This window comes from Papio anubis, chromosome 6, assembly GCF_008728515.1.
Source record: "Papio anubis isolate 15944 chromosome 6, Panubis1.0, whole genome shotgun sequence".
NCBI lineage: Eukaryota > Metazoa > Chordata > Mammalia > Primates > Cercopithecidae > Papio > Papio anubis.
In genome coordinates, this window is record NC_044981.1 from 111,194,414 (window position 1) to 111,212,658 (window position 18,245).

Genomic DNA, 18,245 nt, shown 5'->3' on the forward strand with positions numbered 1-18,245 from the left:
ACTTCTGTTTCCCTAGTTCCTAGCAGTTCCTGGAGTACAGAAGCTAGTAAAGAAGTATTTATGAAATGGCCAGGTGTGGGTGGCTTACCCCTGTAACCCAGCACTTTGGGAGGCCAAGGCAGGAGGATCACTTGAGCTCAGGAGTTCAAGACGAGCCTTGGCAACACAGTGAGACCTTGTCTCTATTATATTAAAAAATAAATAAAAGAAATAAAAAAGGAAATATTTATGAACTTAAGATTGAATAGTAAGTAAGTGGCCGAGAAAGCCAGAACTCTATTATTCAACAACTTGATAGGTTTTAAGATTTCTTTACAGATTTTTGGACCAGTCAAATGCCATAAACTAAGCCCTTAGCTACTGTCTACTTATCCAGCAAAGGGGAAGTTTTAATAAATAAGGGGATAAATAAGGGAAGAGGGCTTAAGAGGCAATGAGATGGAAGGGGAACACTGAAAAGTCACAGCTTCTGGCTCGGTAAAGATAGGGGCATTTCACTCAACACCTACTTACCTTGAATGGCACAATCTATTTAGAAAAGCCTCCGTTAGGCCGGGCGCGGTGGCTCAAGCCTGTAATCCCAGCACTTTGGGAGGCCGAGGCGGGCGGATCACGAGGTCAGGAGATCGAGACCATCCTGGCTAACATGGTGAAACCCCGTCTCTACTAAAAATACAAAAAACTAGCCGGGCGTGGTGGCGGGCGCCTGTAGTCCCAGCTACTCGGAGGCTGAGGCAGGAGAATGGCCTGAACCTGGGAGGCGGAGCTTGCAGTGAGCCGAGATCGTGCCACTGCACTCCAGCCTGGGTGACACAGCGCAAGACTCCGTCTCAAAAAAAAAAAAAAAAAAAAAGAAAAGCCTCCGTTAGCAACCCACTTTTTTTTTGAGACGGAGTCTCTCTGTCGCCCAGGCTGGAGTGCAATGGTGTGATCTCGGCTCACTGCAACCTCCCCCTCCCAGATTCAAACGATTCTCCTGCCTCAGCCTCCGCGAGTAGCTGGGATTACAGGTGCGCACCACCATGCCTGGCTAATTTTTGTATTTTTAGTAGAGATGGGGTTTCACCATGTTGGCCAGGCTGGTCTCGAACTGCTGACCTCGTTATCCACCCGCTTCGGCCTCCCAAAGTGCCGGGATTACAGGAGTGAGCCACTGCGCCCGGCCAGCAACCCACTTTTTAATATAGTCAAACAAAGGAATGAAATTATATGGAAGACATATTTTCCTTTATTTTATCCTCCAGTTGTGTGAAGGAAAATGTCTACTCTCCCATCATCTGAAACCTTCCCTCTCAACCCACACGAGTTCCAATCTCGGTGAAATCTGCGCACGCTATGACCCAGTGTCACCTAGACCTGAACCTCTCCCTGGCCTTTATTCAGCTCTTACGCCTACTCTTTCCCCTCCCTTAAGGTAATGGAGCCCACACCCCACACATCAGAACATCTGATGAGCACTTTAAGACTACAGAATCCCAGCACAGTGCAGGAGCTGGTAGTCTCAGTTACTCAGGAGGCTGAGGCCAAAGGATGGCCTGAGTCCAGGAGTTCAAGACCAGCCTGGGCAACAGAGTGAGACCCTGTCTCTCAAAGAAAAAAAAGAAAGAAAAAACTAGCCGGGCGAGGTGGTAGACGCCTGTAGTCCCAGCTACTCGGGAGGCTGAGGCAGGAGAATGGCGTGAACCCGGGAGGCGGAGCTTGCAGTGAGCTGAGATCCGGCCACTGCACTCCAGCCTGGGCGACAGAGCGAGACTCCGTCTCAAAAAAAAAAAAAAAGAAAGAAAAAGAAAAAGAAAAATCACAGAATCCCAGACCCTGAGACTGCCTGGGATTCTGATTCAGTAAATCCAGAATAAGGTGTAGGTGTCTTTGAAAAGCTCCCTAGGTGAATCAATAGCACCACGAGGTTTGGGAACCAGGAAAAATTTAATCCCTCAGTACTCCCAGTTTGCAGAGATTGCATATAACAAATAGATGGTCAGCCAATAAACTGTAGTAATCTCTCCTTCTTAAATTTTGGTTTATTTCATTTTGAAATCAAACATGAAACTGATATGTTGCTATAACTGGGATTATGATTAGGTAGAGTGAAACTGCAGGGTTTCCCTCATTTTAAAAAACATTGCAGAGAAATCATAGGGAAGACAAAAAGCTTTGAACCTGAAATGAATACTTGTATTAAGAGGCGCCTAAGGGTGTCCCAGTGTCCCAGATGGTTGCCTGTGCTTTAAAAACCTACGTTTTTCTCAGAAAATCCGTGTATACCATCCAGTTAACAGAGCCAGGCTGTCTGCCGTGAGAATGGGAGAGGATCCCAAGTGAGCCTTCACCCTATTGTTTTCCCAAGAGGTGGATTTCTGCTGCTTCCAACCCCTGATCTCAACATTTCATGGATCATGACCATAAAGCAATTTCTGGCAACTAAATTATTTTAGATTGTTCCAAGAGAAGAAATTTTAAAAATGATAGCTTAAGAAGTAGGTCATTCTCCAAACAAATAAATTTAAAGATGGTTCATTAATTTGGAAAGGAAAAGGAGTAAAGAAGAGTAAGACTGCTCTACCTCAGCTGCGTTTTTATTCCTGAACTTGCTTTTTTCCAATTTGAGTAATTTCGAGGGGAAAAGTCTTTTATTTATTTATGTTTTTTTTTTTTTTTTTTTGAGACAGAGTCTTGCTCTGTTGCCCAGGCTGGAGTGGAGTGGCGCGATCTCGGCTCACTGCAAGTTCTGCCTCTTGGGTTCACACCATTCTCCTGCCTCAGCCTCCCGAGTAGCTGGGACTACAGGCGCCCGCCACCATGCCCAGCTAATTTTTTGTATTTTTAGTAGAGACAAAGTTTCACCATGTTAGCCAGGATGGTCTTGATCTCCTGACTTTATGATCCACCCGCCTTGACCTCCCAAAGTGCTGAGATTACAGGTGTGAGCCACCGCTGGCCTTTTTTTTTTTTTTTTTTTTTAAATAGAGATAGGGTCTTGCTCTGTCACCTAGGCTGTAGCGCAGCAGCATGATCATAGCTCACTGCAGCCTCATATTCCTGGGTGGAAGCAACCTCTGACCTCAGCCTCCCAAGTAGCTAGGACTACAGGTATGCGCCACCACACCCATGTACATTTTTTATTTTTTGTAGAGATGGGGACTTGCTATGTTGCCCAGGCCACTCTTGAACTCTTAGCCTCAAGTGATCCTCCCTTTTTGGTCTCCCAAAGTGCTTGGATTACAGGTGTGAACCCCCACACAGAAAAAAAGTCTTTAAAAATTAATTGAGCTGGGCGTGGGGGCTCACACCTGTAATCCCAGCTCTTTGGGAGGCTGAGGTGGGAGGATCGCTTGAGTCCAGAAGGTCCAGACCAGCCTGGGCAACACAGTGAGACCTCGTCTCTACAAAAAATAAACAAAATTAGCCAGGCATGGTGGTGTGCACTTGTAGTCCCAGCTACCTGGTGGTGTGTGCCTGTAGTCCCAGCTACTCAGGAGGCTGAGGCAGGAGGGTCATTTGAGCCCAGGGGGTCGAGACTGCAGTTAACCAAGATTGCACCACCGCTTTCCAGCCTGGGCAATAGAATGAGAGCCTATCTCAAAAACAATAAATAAATAAAATGAAAATTAAATGAAAATGAAAATTAATTAACAGTAAAACAAACCATAGCCTTTCATGCTTTGACAGCCAGGCCAGTGCATGATCAGATGGCAAGCACACGGCAGAGACATGACGAGGCATTCAACTTCACAGTTAAAAATGCACCAAGAAAACTAGGTACCATTCTTCACCTAGCACATTGGCAAGTACCGGAAAATCTGATACCCATGAAGTAAAGCATGGGAAAACAAGTGCTGATCTCCACGGTGGGAGTGCAAAGTGGTAGGACCTCTTTGGAAAGTCAATTTAGGAAGGGTTAAATCTTTTGTTTTTTGTTTTTTGGTTTTTTTGAGACGGAGTCTTGCACTGTTGCCCAGGCTGGAGTGCAGTGGTGAGATCTCAGCTCACTGCAACCTCCCCCTCCCAGGTTCAAGAGATTCTCCTGTCTCAGCCTCCCAAGTAGCTGGGATTACAGGCACCCACCACCACACCCAGCTAATTTTTTGTATTTTTAGTAGAGATGAGGTTTCACCATGTTGGCCAGGCTGGTCTCGAACTCCTGACCTCATGATTCGCCTGCCTCGGCCTCCCAAAGTGCTGGGATTACAGGTGTGAGCCACCGCACCTGGCCCGGTTAAATTTTTAAATGCATATAAAGCTTGCAATTCAGCAATTACACTTATGGACTAGGACAATCTAAATATAAATCCAAGGAATTGGTTAAATCATTACAGGGCTTCAACCCATAAAAGGGAAATTTATGCACCCAAATTAATAAGAATGGGGGCAGTTATTTATGTCCTGATATGAAAAGACATCCAAAACCTAAAGTTGCAGAATCTGCATGTGATATGATCTTTTTCTTAAATGGAAAAGACTGTGCCATTTTTACCTACTTTCATGTGCATGAAGTTTTTGAAAGAATATGTAAGAAGCCATCATATTGGCTTCAAATTATTACTTAAATTTGTAAGTAATTTACCCTATTTATAAATTTAAGTTCTCAATCATTAATACTTTTTAAAAATAAACATTAAATGAACTTTGCTATGTAATGACTTTAAATAAAAATCATTTTAATAAGGGTAAACAAATGCTTTTGATCTTATTAAGCCTTTACAATTCAAGAGTGATGATGTCAGATATACAGTCTGTTTCAAATAAGTAAACTTAATTATTCATGAAAAATATGAAGGTATGTATAATTGAGGTTTATTGCTAATTTTTTTTTTTTTTTTTTTGAGACGGAGTCTTGCTCTGTCGCCCAGGCTGGAGTGCAGTGGCGCAATCTCGGCTCACTGCAAGCTCTGCCTCCCGGGTTCACGCCATTCTCCTGCCTCAGCCTCCCGAGTAGCTGGGACTACAGGCGCCCGCCACTGCGCCCGGCTAATTTTTTCTATTTTTAGTAGAGACGGGGTTTCACCATGGTCTCGATCTCCTGACCTTGTGATCCGCCCGCCTCGGCCTCCCAAAGTGCTGGGATTACAGGCGTGAGCCACCGCGCCCGGCCTATTGCTAATTATTAATAGCTACACCCATTAGATATACGAATGAGAAGGGAACAAAGGGATACTTACAGGTATGAAATCCTACTCTTACATTCTCTGATAGGGTTTTAATTTGCAGAAAAATGGCCCAAGATCTAAATAGACAAGTAAAATAATTATAATTACAGATTTTTAAATAATTTATTGACAATAGGCATATATGTTTATTCAATATAATGCTTCTTTCTTCCCCCAGCTTTTTTCATATGTTTCCATTGTATTTTAAAATGAAGCTTATTTTAAATTGTAATTTTTGTTAGGTTATAAGAGAACTAAGAATGTGGTTCAGGCCGGGCTCGGTGGCTCACACTTATAATCCCAGCACTTTGGGAAGCTGAGGCAGGTGGATCACCTGAGGTCAGGAATTTGAGACCAGCCTGGCCAACATGGTGAAACTCTGTCTCTACTAAAAATACAGAAAATTAGCTGGGCGTGGTGGTGGGCGCCTGTAATCCCAGCTACTCAGGAGGCTGAGGCAGGAGAATCACTTGAACCTGGGAGGCAAAGGTTGCAGTGAGCCAAGATTGCATCATTGCACTATAGCCTGGGCAACAAGAGCGAAACTCTCAAAAAAAAAAAAAGAATTTGGTTCAAGGAAATTTAGTTAGTTTTTTTTCCCCCCCAAGAGATAAACGTACTGGCTTAATTTTTCTTAGAATGCTTCGTGCTATGAATTCTCATTTCTAACTTCACGAATGGCTACTGCATATAGAATTACAGAGACGGGGGATGATGCCATTTAGTTTGAGTTTTCCTGCACTGGTGTTCTTTAAGCACTGAATATGTATTAAAACTAATGAAGACAAAGGAAAAGAAATAATTTCCTAGTATTTTTTAAAACAAAACATTTTATTTCCATTTTGTTAATTATCTTACAAGATCCAAACTAGAATAATCTTATAATATCAGCTTAAAGCTGTAAAGGCATAGAAATTAGTCAACCCAAAGAGGATGCACATTTCAAGGCCTTTTCTTCATAGAAGAAAATATTTCAAGTGAAAATCTCCACTGATCTAATTCATCTACTAGCCTATAAGCTGTAATGGATTTAAGGGAAGCCCTGTGATTCCCACAGTCTATCAGTACCCAAAAGAATCATCCCCACATCCATATCTCCAATTTTTGGTCTCTGTTCTAGTCAGAAAGCAGCAGCTCTTATAATCTGGTGAAAATCCACAGGAATACAGGTAGCCACACACACAGAAACATCCCTCTATTAAGAGGACCCATTTGTGTAACACTGGTGATGTAGTCACTTTGAGGCCATCTTCATTCTCCATTTCTATTGTTAAAAAAGTGGCGAATAGGAGGAAGCATATGACCTAGCTTATGGGAGGAATTATGAAACGCAGCTGGCCGCCTCAATTGTCTGGTTTTTTTTTCTTTGAGACAGAGTCTAGCTCTGTCGCCCAGACTGGAGTGCAGTGTGGCGCGATCTCAGCTCATTGCAAACTCCGCCTCCCGGGTTCACGCCATTCTCCTGTCTCAGCCTCCCGAGGAGCTGGGATTACAGGCACCCACCACCATGCCTGGCTAATTTTTTGTTAGTAGAGACGAGTTTCACCATGTTAGCCAGGATGGTCTCGATCTCCTGACCTCGTGATCCGCCCGCGTTCCAAAGTGTTGGGATTACAGGCGTGAGCCACCGCACCCAGCCAATTGTCTGTTTTAATGCACAAGAGTCAAACACATCCTTAAATTTACCATTCAGACACTGGATTCTTCTATTTGAGTACATCCTTATATTTTAGTGATTCATGGCTCTTGTAACCAAATGGAACCACAGCTTTTGGAGCTAACAAGAGCCCCCATCTTCCCACCTGCCACAGACAATGGCCTCAGCCTGTTGCAACAGACCATTGTTCAATGTCCAGCACTGAAATCATTGATCAGGCAATAAATATAGGAAGGCTAATTAATTATGATTGTCCAGACTTAGTCTGGAGCCTGGCTCCAGAAATCAAGATTAGCCAGAGACATGGAAGTCAGTTTGTCACTGGTCACCCCACCCTCTGTTGCCACTTGAATGTGCTGCCACCTGAATATGTTGCCACCTTAATATTTTTTAAGACAAATTTTTAAAAACAGACAATTAAGGAATAATGTGAAGTGTGAGGCTTTACTTACCACCAGCATTCAGCTCGTCTAATCTTCCTGCACCCTGCAGTTGCGAGACGGCCATGTCTCAAAATTAAACCCTAGCAGGTAACAGATCAAGCCATCCCCCCCCCCACCCCACCCCCGCCCGGATCTTACATACAAAGATTGTAAAAGATTTCCAGTCTATCTCTGGATCTAAGGGAAAAGATAAAGATTATAAAAGATTGAATAGAAGATAAAGACTCCTTCCATTTTATGGAAATGCACCATAGATAAAACCAAGACTTCTGCTTTAGTGCATCTAAATGTTAAGCCTGGGTAATCAAAAGCTGGTTTAAATCTCCATTTGACCTAACACAAGTGATAATTCAACCAGTGTAATGTCTGTTCAGATAAGGGCACTTAGTGAGTAACTGGTAACTAAAATTACAGAAAAAAAAGAAAGTAAATCCAATTGCTAAATAGATAGCATGCATGTGATATGTCAGCTATTAGATAGAAAAAGATCTGCCTACAACCTTTAATTAATGATCACATTCTATGCAAGGAGGGGAAAATGTATTTGCCTAAACCTCCCCAACCGTCCACAGACACATCAAGAAAGTTCAAGACGTAATCCTAAGTAACTCAGTGTATGAAATGGTCTCATTTGAGCCATATGCACTTAACATATTTGTCTATTTGAGATAAAACCCAATTTGAAATTACAATGCTAACAAGCCACTCTGTATCTAGACAAACAGAATCCAAAGCCCCCAAATCTGAGGTTTTTGGTCTAACTATTCACTTGATCTACTAATAACCAAACAGACTGACTTGCCTTAGTCACTATCATAATCAGTCTCACGTGATAATGAGATGATCAAGGGTTAAATTGTAGTAAAAGCAGATAGGTCAAGATAGGTCAAGATATTCTCCAACTTGATATTCTCCAAGCAAAACCAAGAAGCCAGTATCACCCCTTCTTCTTTCCACAAGTATTCCTGAGAGCCGACTCTGTGCCAGGCAGCATGGCACACACGAAGGAACACCGCTGGTCAGCACAACCAGGCATGTTCCCTGCCCCTGCAAAGCATTCAGAACAGCCAGGAGAACACTAAACCCACACATGCGAAAACTGCTGGGACGCGTCCATGGTGCTACAGAGCCTAGAGTGGGAGATGGGATTACCTGGAGGTCAGGAATTGGAGCTTAATAAGAAGAGGGGAGGCAAGGGCCATGGTGCTGAGTCATTCTTAATTAGGGAGTCCTTTTGGAAAGACATTTGTGTTCAAAGCCTGAGTGATAAATTTTGCTAGTTGAAATGAAAACTAAATACATTCCAAGGATACATGTAAGTGTATTGATTTGTCTCCAAATTGATAACTGGGCAGTATGCCAACAAGTTCAATGATATTCTGGATGTCATTTAAGTGATTTTTTAAAAGGAGGTTGTTTGGCTGCTTCAAGACGGTTGGCAACTTGGAAAGAGGAAAAGGATAAGGTTATGGAAGAAGGAAAAAGAGAATGGAACGAATATTTTTAAATAAACAAATTCAAATTTACTGGTAAGGGATTAAATGTATTTCAGGGTGAACAGTTAGTAAGATCTGAAGGAGTACAAAAGCAGGGGGGCGGCGGGGAATGTCACCCAACTGCAAGTTTTTAGCAATTATACCATAAATTATTTTCATCACTAGACTCGCAACACTGGTAACCGAGCCACTTTGACAGTAGCTGGCATCAAAACATTATGTGCATACAGTAAGTATTAAAATGCGACTTGGATCTCAAAAGGATAGTACATTCCTCAGGCCAGAAGCTTAAGCATCTCTTAGAAAATCTACATAGCAGAGGCACAGTTAGTACTTAATATCTAGGGACCATGGATTTCACAAGTAGTTATGAATCAAAGACTGGAGGCAAAAACTATATTATTAAGTGCAGTCTCTCAGTCCAAATTAGACTAGGACAGCTAAAGAGGTCAAGGCAACTAGGTCATGGTTTTAGGTTCCTTTTTTTTTTTTTTTTTCCCATATTGTAAACATCCACGCCTCCTGAGATAACTCACGTACTCTATCCTCAAATTTGACACACGGCAAATTTAACTATTAAGCATGGTTATCCACATCTTTCTACAAGGTATCACAAGGGTACCTTTGTGATACAAGGGTATCACAAAACCAGTAGAGTGAAGCCTTGCTAATGAACACACGTGCTGGAAAACAGATCTAAAATACCACGACCAGAACAAGCCACCGTCTTGGCGGCTGTCCTGGCCCACAAGAAATATTACAGCCTTGAAGACTGAAGTCGATAAAATGCAGTCGTTTCAGCACTGCGTCCAGGGAAGAGTACCTGGAATGCTCGCTACACTCTGACCGCATCCTTCGAGAACTTCTAGCCACTCTAGTGTGTGTTTGGCCAACTGAGTCCGCAGGCAAAGCGCTGAGCAAACGCGAGGGCGCTGGCTGGTTTGCGAAACCTGTCATTCCTTTTGGAAACGCAGCGCCTGCCCAGGTTTTCCCTGGCTCCGAGCGAGCTACACACCAGGCTTTCTCTGCCTTGGGAAGGCGGCGTCTGCTCGGGCCGCTGCCGCAGAACTGGGTACCAAACCCGCTCGCTTCAGGCACCGCTGGCATCCAAGGCGGTACGCGGCGGGGAACCTGAGGGTGCCTGGGCTACCTGGCCTCACAGCTGACTTTCCGCATCTCCGAGCTTCGGAGGCCCGGCCCGGGGTCCATTCTCCACGGATCCCCCAGCGCAGCTCATCCGCCTCGGGCTGGATGGCTTCCACCGGAAGAGTGCGGAGAAAGGCTCAGTTGCCGTGGGCAGGGCGCGGATTTTATTACTGCGGATGGCGCAGTCGCCTCCCCTGGAGACCCGCGACAAAGACGCAAGCCCCCCGCCGCGCTCGCCGCTGCTCTGGCCCCGCCCCGGCGCAAAAGACCCTGAAAAGCCTCCAAAGAGGGGTTCGCGCTCCCGAGTTTGCAGATGGGGCTGGACGGGCCGGGAAGTTCTCTCGGCGGAAATCGGAGGAATCCCCCACCCCCACCCCAAAGATCCGCGCCTCCCGGCGCAGGTGGCCCGGCGCGCCCATACCTTGGTGGCGGGGTCCGCGGCAGCGATGGCAGGGTCCCCGGTGGTGTCTGGCGCCGCCTCGGCCGAGGGGCCACCGCCGCTGGGCTCGGGCTCAGCCGGCGTGGAGCTCCCCTCGGGCGGCTGCTCCGGGCTGCGCTGCTCGGTGGAGCTCCCGGCGCCCATGGCTCCTTCGCACTTCTCCCGCGCCCAGCCGCCGAGTTACGCCTTCCCCAAGCCGCAGGGACAGGGGCAAGAGCCAAAAGACGCGCGCCAGCGAGGTCCCAGGAGCGCCTTCCTTCGCCGCCAGCCTCCTACGAACGCGCCCAGCCTGCGAATGAAGGAGACGCGCTCGCGGCAAACTCCTTAAAAGAAAAGGGGAAAAAAAAAAAGGCCACCTCTTAGCCTCCGCCCCCCTCCCCCTGGTTTTTCCCTCGCTTCATCACATGAGCACAGCCCCAGACACGCCTTGCAGCAGCATCTGCCCCCAGGCTGCCGGGACCAGAGGCGCTGCGACGCGCCAGCCCAGGTCCAGGCAGCAGCCCACCCGGCCCTCGGGCGCCTCCCGTTTCTAACAGGGGGACGAGAGCTGCGGGGACGACCCAGGGCCTCAGAAGGCAAGAGAGCAGGGGAGCAAAAAGCCTGCCGGGGACACTGGATTCTCTGGGGTTTATTAAATGATGGATCACCCAAGGCAGGAGCTTCTGCTGCAGCCGACTTTCAGCTCGCCCAGGAGCAAGCCCGAGTCCCCATTTGCTTTCCTGCAGATTGTGTTTAACTCCAAACATTTGTTCCAGCCTCCTCCCCATTAGCAGGAGAAAGGCAAGCGCTCCCTGGCTCCTCCTGAGTCCGACCATATTTGGGCACCTCACGTGGCAAGAGCAGGGAACCGAGAGGTTAACGCAGTCAGGCCACGGATGAGGTGGGCCACGCAGGCCCACGCTCTCCTATCCTCCGGAACAAGTGATGTCAGGCGATGCCATCAGCAGTGCTAGCCGCCCCCCTCTCCCCGGGGAACGGGGGAAAAGAGGCTGTTACCGGAAATGTGCCCTTCCTTCTTTGAGGGCCTGTGCTGGAGGTTACGCATCCAGGCCACCTCTGGGCGATGCTGAAACATGACAGCATAGATCTGTTCCTTTGCCATCAGCCTTTCTCAAAATATGAAGACTTGAAATAATGTCAGTCCAAGTGGCTTGCATCCTTTCCTTTCCGACCCTTGAATGTAATATTTATTATATGAACATGGCAGCCAATCAATAAGTATTTGAACTAAATTAAATTTGTAGCTGGATTGCTTGGAGCAAAGCATTAAGGCTTTGGGGCTGAAAAAAAAAATTTATTCCAGTTGTAACTGACAACCGAGCGCCCCCGTTTTCACAAATACTTGGAATCTCCATTAACAATGAAGAAACCAACCTGGTTAACACAGCGAGACCTTGTCTCTACAAAAAATTAAAAAATTAGCCAGGCGCAGTGGTGCACCTGTAGTTCCAGCTACTCAGGAGGCTGGGGTGGAAGGATGACTTCAGCCCAGGAATTCGAGGCTGCAGTCAGCTATGATTGTGCCACTGCACTCCATCCTAGTCGACAGAGCAAGATTCTGTTAAAAAAAAAAAAAAAAAAAAAAAAGGAAAAGAAGAAACTTTTGGAATCCTCACACTAAATTCCAGATAAATATCTCATACTCAGATTTAGTACAATTTTGTAGAAAGTTGGTGTAAGCAGTAGTTCAGCACTAGGATGTTTCATGCCGAATGAATTGCATGAATCGAATGGTACCCTGGGAACCATAGGTTAGTTACTCACCATCAAATTTGTTTTCTGAATTAATTTTTTTTTTTTTCTTTTTTGAGATAAGGTCTTGCTGTGTTGCCCAGGCTGGTCTTGAAAAACTGGGCTCAAGTGATCCTCCTGCCTCGGCCTCTCAAAGTTCTGGGATTACAGGTGTGAACCACCATGCTGGGCCTGTTTTCTGAATTAATTATTTTTATGTAAAGGACTACACAAAGGCCAGTTTCCCTGGAGTTTATCCCTTAAGAAACAGTATATTTGCAAAATGCTGAGTTTTAGGAATTTATACACATTCCCCCCATTTTGACTTAAATTTTGACTATTTAGGAAACATTAGAATTCTTATTCTGTACCAGGCACTGTTCAATGCACTTTGCATAGTAACACCGTGGGATAGGCAGTATTACTCTCATTTTACCATTGGCAGGTGGGGGAGGAGTAGGTCCAGAGAAATTAAATTGTGTGCTTGAGGTTTCACACCCGGGAGATGGAAGAGCAGGGAGTCCAACTGGTATCTGCCTTCAGTTCCACACTTCACCACCGCATGGCACTCCTCCAACTGTGTTCTCTCCTCTCAGGAGTGCTAGTGAAACGTGGCATTTGGACCTCACTTAGGATTTTAAGAGCAAAAAGCACTGTTGAAACCTACTCGAGGCTGGGCGCGGTGGCTCACACCTGTAATCTCAGCACTTTGGGAGGCCCGGTTGGGTGGATCACCTGAGGACAGGAGTTCAAAACCAACCTGGGCAACATGGTGAAGCCTCATCTCTACTAAAAGTACAAAAATTAGCCAGGCATGGTGGCATGCGCCTGTAATCCCAGCTACTCAGGAGGCCAAGACACGAGAATTGCTTGAACCCGGGAGGTGGAGGTTGCAGTGAGCCGAGATCGTGCCATTGCACTCCAGCCTGGGTGACAGAGAGAGACTCCGTCTCAAAAAAAAAAAAAAAAAGAAGAAGAAGAAAAAAAAAACCTATTTGAGAATGATTAACGTCAGCACATTTGAAAATGTATCAGTAAGTAGCACAAATACTGTCAACATTTTCACATTCTGTGAGATTACATTTACTTGGTTCTTGGGAAATTCTTAGCAAAGGTTTTCACATCCACTAGCCTTCAAATTTTCAGAAAGAATTGCAAGGTCAAGCCAACAGTGTACAACCTACATGCTGAGGAAGACATCAGCATCTGCTTAGATTAGCAGTTACTTGCTTCTTGTTTATTTTCCAGGCCATGTAAATATTCATATTCTTATTTGTAATAAGTAAAATCATAGGACTGGGCATGGTGGCTCACGCCTGTAATCCCAGCACTTTGGGAGGCTGAGGCGGGTGGATCCCGAGGTCAAGAGATTGAGACCATCCTGGCCAACATGGTGAAATCCCGTCTCTACTAAAAGTACAAAAATTAGCCAGGTGTGGTGGCACACGCCTGTAGTCCCAGCTACTCAGGAGGCTGAGGCAGGAGAATCGCTCGAACCCGGGAAGCAGAGGTTGCAGTGAACCAAGATCGCGCCACTGAACCCCGGCCTAGCGACAGAGACTCCATCTAAAAAAAAAGCAAAATCATATTTTAGGAGATGTGCACATTCTAGTACTCTCTATTCTGCCTGAAACAGCTCTGTGATAAGGGAGAATTAAGAATAACAAATTCACACAAGCACATATGTAACTACCTTTGGTTTCTGAAAATCCCTTCTATCTTACTTAGAGACTAGGGAGTTACTGTTTGTTTTTTTGGTTGTTTACAAAAGTGATTATGGTCAGGCCTGGTGGCTCACACCTGTAATCCCAGTACTTTGGGAGGTTGAAGTGGAAGGATTGCTTGATGCCAGGGGTTCAAGACCAGCCTGGGCAACACAGTGAAACTCCCATCTCTACAAAAAATAAAAAAATTTAGCCAGGAGTGGTGGTGCATGCCTTTAGTCCTGGCTACTTGGGAGGCTGAGGCAAGAGGATCACTTGAGCCCAGGAGTTCCAGACTGCAGCCTGGATGACATAATGAGACTCTGTCTCAAAAAAAAAAAAAAAAAAAAAAAAAAAGAAAGAAAGAAAAGTGGTTATGTAATTAATTACCTCTAGCAATGAAATAGCCCAACCTTTTGGTATGCCACTTAGTGCTTCAGAATGTTACAAAGTTCATTCCTTGTCTTTCTTTCTTTCTTTCTCCCTTCCTTCCTTCCTTCCTTCCTTTCCTTTCTTTCTTTCTCTTTCTCTCTCTCTCTCTTTCTTTCTCTCTCTCTGTCTTTTTCTTTCTCTCTCTCTTTCTTTCTCTTTCCTTCTCTCTCTCACTCTTTCTTTGTTTCTTTCAATAAATGTGTATCAAGTGCCTATTACATGCCAAGCACAAAGTTACCATTCTACTTTCCACGGTTCTAAATCGAGTCACTGAGGTTTTCTTTTCTAGGGCTTCCAAGATGCCTTCAGAATTGCTTGGATTGGCATCGGTGTGGAGGGGAGCAGGTGTTCTCTATTTTTCACTTCTCAGTCCAAGGCTGTTGGTTCATTGTCTCACTAGCAGCTCAATTTTTCTCCAGATAGCAGGATGCAGGTGTCCCCACACATCCTCTCCCATGGGGCAGTCGTTGGTAGAACTGTTTCCCTGAGAGGGTTAATTGTCTCATAAAAACAGTTTGAGATTTCTCAAAAACAAATACACGCTGCCTGTGTAGCAGGCTGAACCTGTACTTCGCACACATACTTCTCCAGAAAGACGGGTCACGTGAGGTTTAACAATAAAATGTGGAGTCATAGTTGAGCACTTTGTGCATGCACCAAAACATTTTCAAATATAACATTAAAAGAATTCACAAATGTCAAACATTTTACAACTGAGTTCAGACACCCCCTTCAAAGTGCAATAATAATTATAATTATTAAAACAGTTTAAAATTTACCGTTAACTCTACCCTAAAGATTCATTTTCCAGTTACAGAGCCTTCGCTGACACTGGCAACTCCTCACCTTCACCTTTGAAACTGCTTCTCTCTTAATTATGATTTCTTTGTCTTCCCTGGATAAAAGGCCTACTTCTTGCTGAACCAATTGTTCCCACAGAGATAGCCAGTCATCTAAGAACTTGATTCCTGCTCTCCTATCTTGTGCTTGTGTGAATTTGTTATTCTTAATACTCCCTTATCACAGAGCTGTTTCAAGCAGAATAGAGAGTACTGGAATATCCACGTCTCTTAAAATATTATTTTACTTTTTACAGATAAAATATTAACATTTACATGTCCTGGAAAATAAACAAATAACCAATACTAATGTTATTATCCTCTTGAGAATTCTATGGAAGAAACTGTGAGTAAATTATTTGAATTTTACTTTCTATGTGAGGATTTGAGATGGATTATTTTAGAGCGTTAATTATAATTTGCTAATTATAAACTAGAAGAATTAACAGTTTTATTCAATTCATGAGTACTTAATAATCTAAAATTCATATGGAAGCTACAGAAAATGTTCAATTTACAAATGAAGCTTAAAGCTCAGCCATTTGTAGCTATACATCACATATATATATATAGGCAAACGCTATCCTTGTAGCTCTTAAGGAATTTATTGCTTTGGAGTTAAGTATAAAGCCAGCTATTTAGATCTCAGTTTCATTTACCAAGGTTTAAGATTGGCACCTGACTCAAATTCAGGATTACTCTAAAGTAACAAAGGAGGGACTGGAACCAAGATAGAGTAAATGATGTGTCCAATATGGAGAAAGAATTTCTCAGGATGCATTGTTAGAAGATACCGGAAGGTATGTGGAAGGTATCTACTTTCCAGGATAGATCAAATGGCTGTAATCCTCACAATTTCAAATCCCTTCTACAAAGGACCCTATACGTATCCAACATTTAAAAATGTGTATTTTCACATATTAATTCAATAAACTTTCACTGAGTTGAGTGCCAGACAAAATGTAGAGGACTTTTCAAAGTTGAAAACTTTGCTTCAATGAGTCAACACTGCTTACTCAAAACAAAGCTATTATACAATGTATTATACGATGTGAACTGTAGATTTTATGTTCCTCTACCAACTTAAGTTCCTTTGTGGCCAGGCGTGGTGGCTCACGCCTATAATCCCAGCACTTTGGGAGGCCGAGGCAGGTGGATCACCTAAGGTCAGGAGTTTGAGACCAGCCTGGCCAACATGGTGACACCCCATCGCTACTTAAAAAGTATACAAAAATTAGCCAGGCGTGGTGGCGTGTGCCTGTAATCCCAGCTACTCGGGAAGCTGAGGCAGGAGGTGGGAGAATCGCTTGAACCTGGGAGATGGAGGTTGCAGTGAGCCAAGATCGCACCACTGCACTCTAGCCTGGGCAACAGAGCAAGACTCAGTCTCAAAAAAAAAAAAAAAGATTAGGCTGTGAATTGATAAACATCTCAACTAGCAATACACAAAGGAAAGGTGGATAACCTGATCTAATGTTTATTTTGTATTCCTTTAAGTTAGCTTGCTAAATGCTTTTAAAATCATAACAATAGCAATAAACCTATGTACATATGCCCAAATGATTTTTGACAAAGGCTCGAAAGTATTCACATGGAGATGTCATTAGTAAATAAATAAATAAGTAAGTAGATGTATTTTTTAAAAAGACAAAGGTGCAAAAGTAATTCAATGGTGGATGACAGCCTTTCAACAGATGGTGCTGAAGAAATTGGACATTCATAGGCAAAAAATTAACTTTGACTTATGTCACACACCTGACAAAATAATTAACTAAAAATGAATCACAGACTTACATGTAAAACATAAAACTGTAAAACTTTTAGAAAAGACAGGAGAAAATCTTAGGGAGCTAAGGCTAAGCAGGATAGTTCTTAGACTTGATACAAAAAGCATGATCCATAAGAGGAAAAACTAAAAATTGGGCTTCACCAAAATTTAAAACTTTTGTCCTACATTAGACCCTGTTGAGAAGATGAAAAGAAAAGCTCCAGATTGGGAGAAAATGTTTGCAAACCACATATCCCACAAGGGACTAGTATCTAAACATAGAAATAATTCTTAAAACTCAGCAGTAAAAAAACAAGCAAACAAACAAACAAAAAATCAATGAGAACACAGGTAAAAGACTTGAAGCAACATTTTATCAAAGAGGATCTACAGGTGCCAAATAAATGAAATTGTGTGCAATTTGGGAAAAGCAAATTAAAACCACAGTGAGATATCACTACACAATGATGTCTTAGGGTGTGTAAAATGAAAAAAACAGTGACAACGCCAAATGCTGATGAGGCTGCAGAGAAACTGGATCACTCATACATTGCTGGTGGGAATGTAATATGGCATAGTCACTCTGGAAGACAGTAGCAGCTTCTTTTTTTTTTTTTTTTTTTTAACCTGAGTCTCGCTCTACCGTCCAGGCTGGAGTATGGTGGCGCGATCTCGGCTCACTGCAACCTCCACCTCCTGGGTTCAAGTGATTCTCGTGCCTCAGCCTCCCAAACAGCTGGGATTACAGGCACATATCATGCCTAGCATTTTTGTATTTTTACTAGAGACAGGGTTTCACCATGTTGGCCAGTCTGGTCTCGATCTCCTAACCTTAAGTGATCTGCGTGCATTGGCTTCCCAAAGTGCTGGGATTACAGGTGTGAGCCACCATGCCTAGCCAGCAGTTTCTTAAAAAGCTAAACAAGGCAAAAAAACAAAAAAGACAAGAAACATACAACTACCATACCATATGGCCTTACAGGTACACTCCTGGAGCTTCACATAACAACTTGTAGATGAGTGTTTATACCAGCTTTACTTGAAATAGCCCCAAAATGGAAAACCTAGATGCTCTTCAACATGTTGGTTAAACAAACTGATCTGCCCATACCGTGAAATACTAGTCAGCAATAAAAAGAAACAAACTATTAATACATGCAACAAAACCTGCATGAATCGCCAGAGAATTCTGCGGAAAGAAACCTGCCAATCCTCAAAGGTTACATACAAATGATCCCATTTATATGACAGACTTTAAATGGCAAAATTACAGAAATGAAGAGGTCAGTAGTAGCTAAGGATTAAAGAAGGGTAGAGGGTGGAGAGACTGGGTGTTGCTGTAAGAATGTAACAAGAGATCCCTCTTTTATGGGGTGGGAATGTTCTGTTCCCTCACTGTATCAATGTCAATATCTTGGTTGTGATATTGTACTATATTTTTGCA

At 43.8% G+C, this 18,245-nt stretch overlaps 1 protein-coding gene across 2 annotated transcripts in view; it reads right to left on the reverse strand.

Annotated features, from left to right (window-relative positions):
- The window catches only part of AKAP12 (A-kinase anchoring protein 12), a 120,392-nt gene extending 109,328 nt beyond the window's left edge, over positions 1 to 11,064 (reverse strand). Inside the window, exons 1-2 of one of the 2 annotated variants that reach the window (XM_003898033.3) lie at positions 10,976 to 11,064; positions 10,311 to 10,651 (exon numbers count right to left, since the gene is read on the reverse strand). In XM_003898033.3, the coding sequence (XP_003898082.1) occupies positions 10,311 to 10,472 (162 nt within the window). In that variant the 5' untranslated portion in view covers positions 10,473 to 10,651; positions 10,976 to 11,064. Of the gene's footprint in view, positions 1 to 10,310; positions 10,674 to 10,975 lie in introns of those variants that run through there. The other variant, XM_017958219.2, reaches the window with a different exon arrangement.
- Positions 11,065 to 18,245: the final 7,181 nt, after the last annotated feature.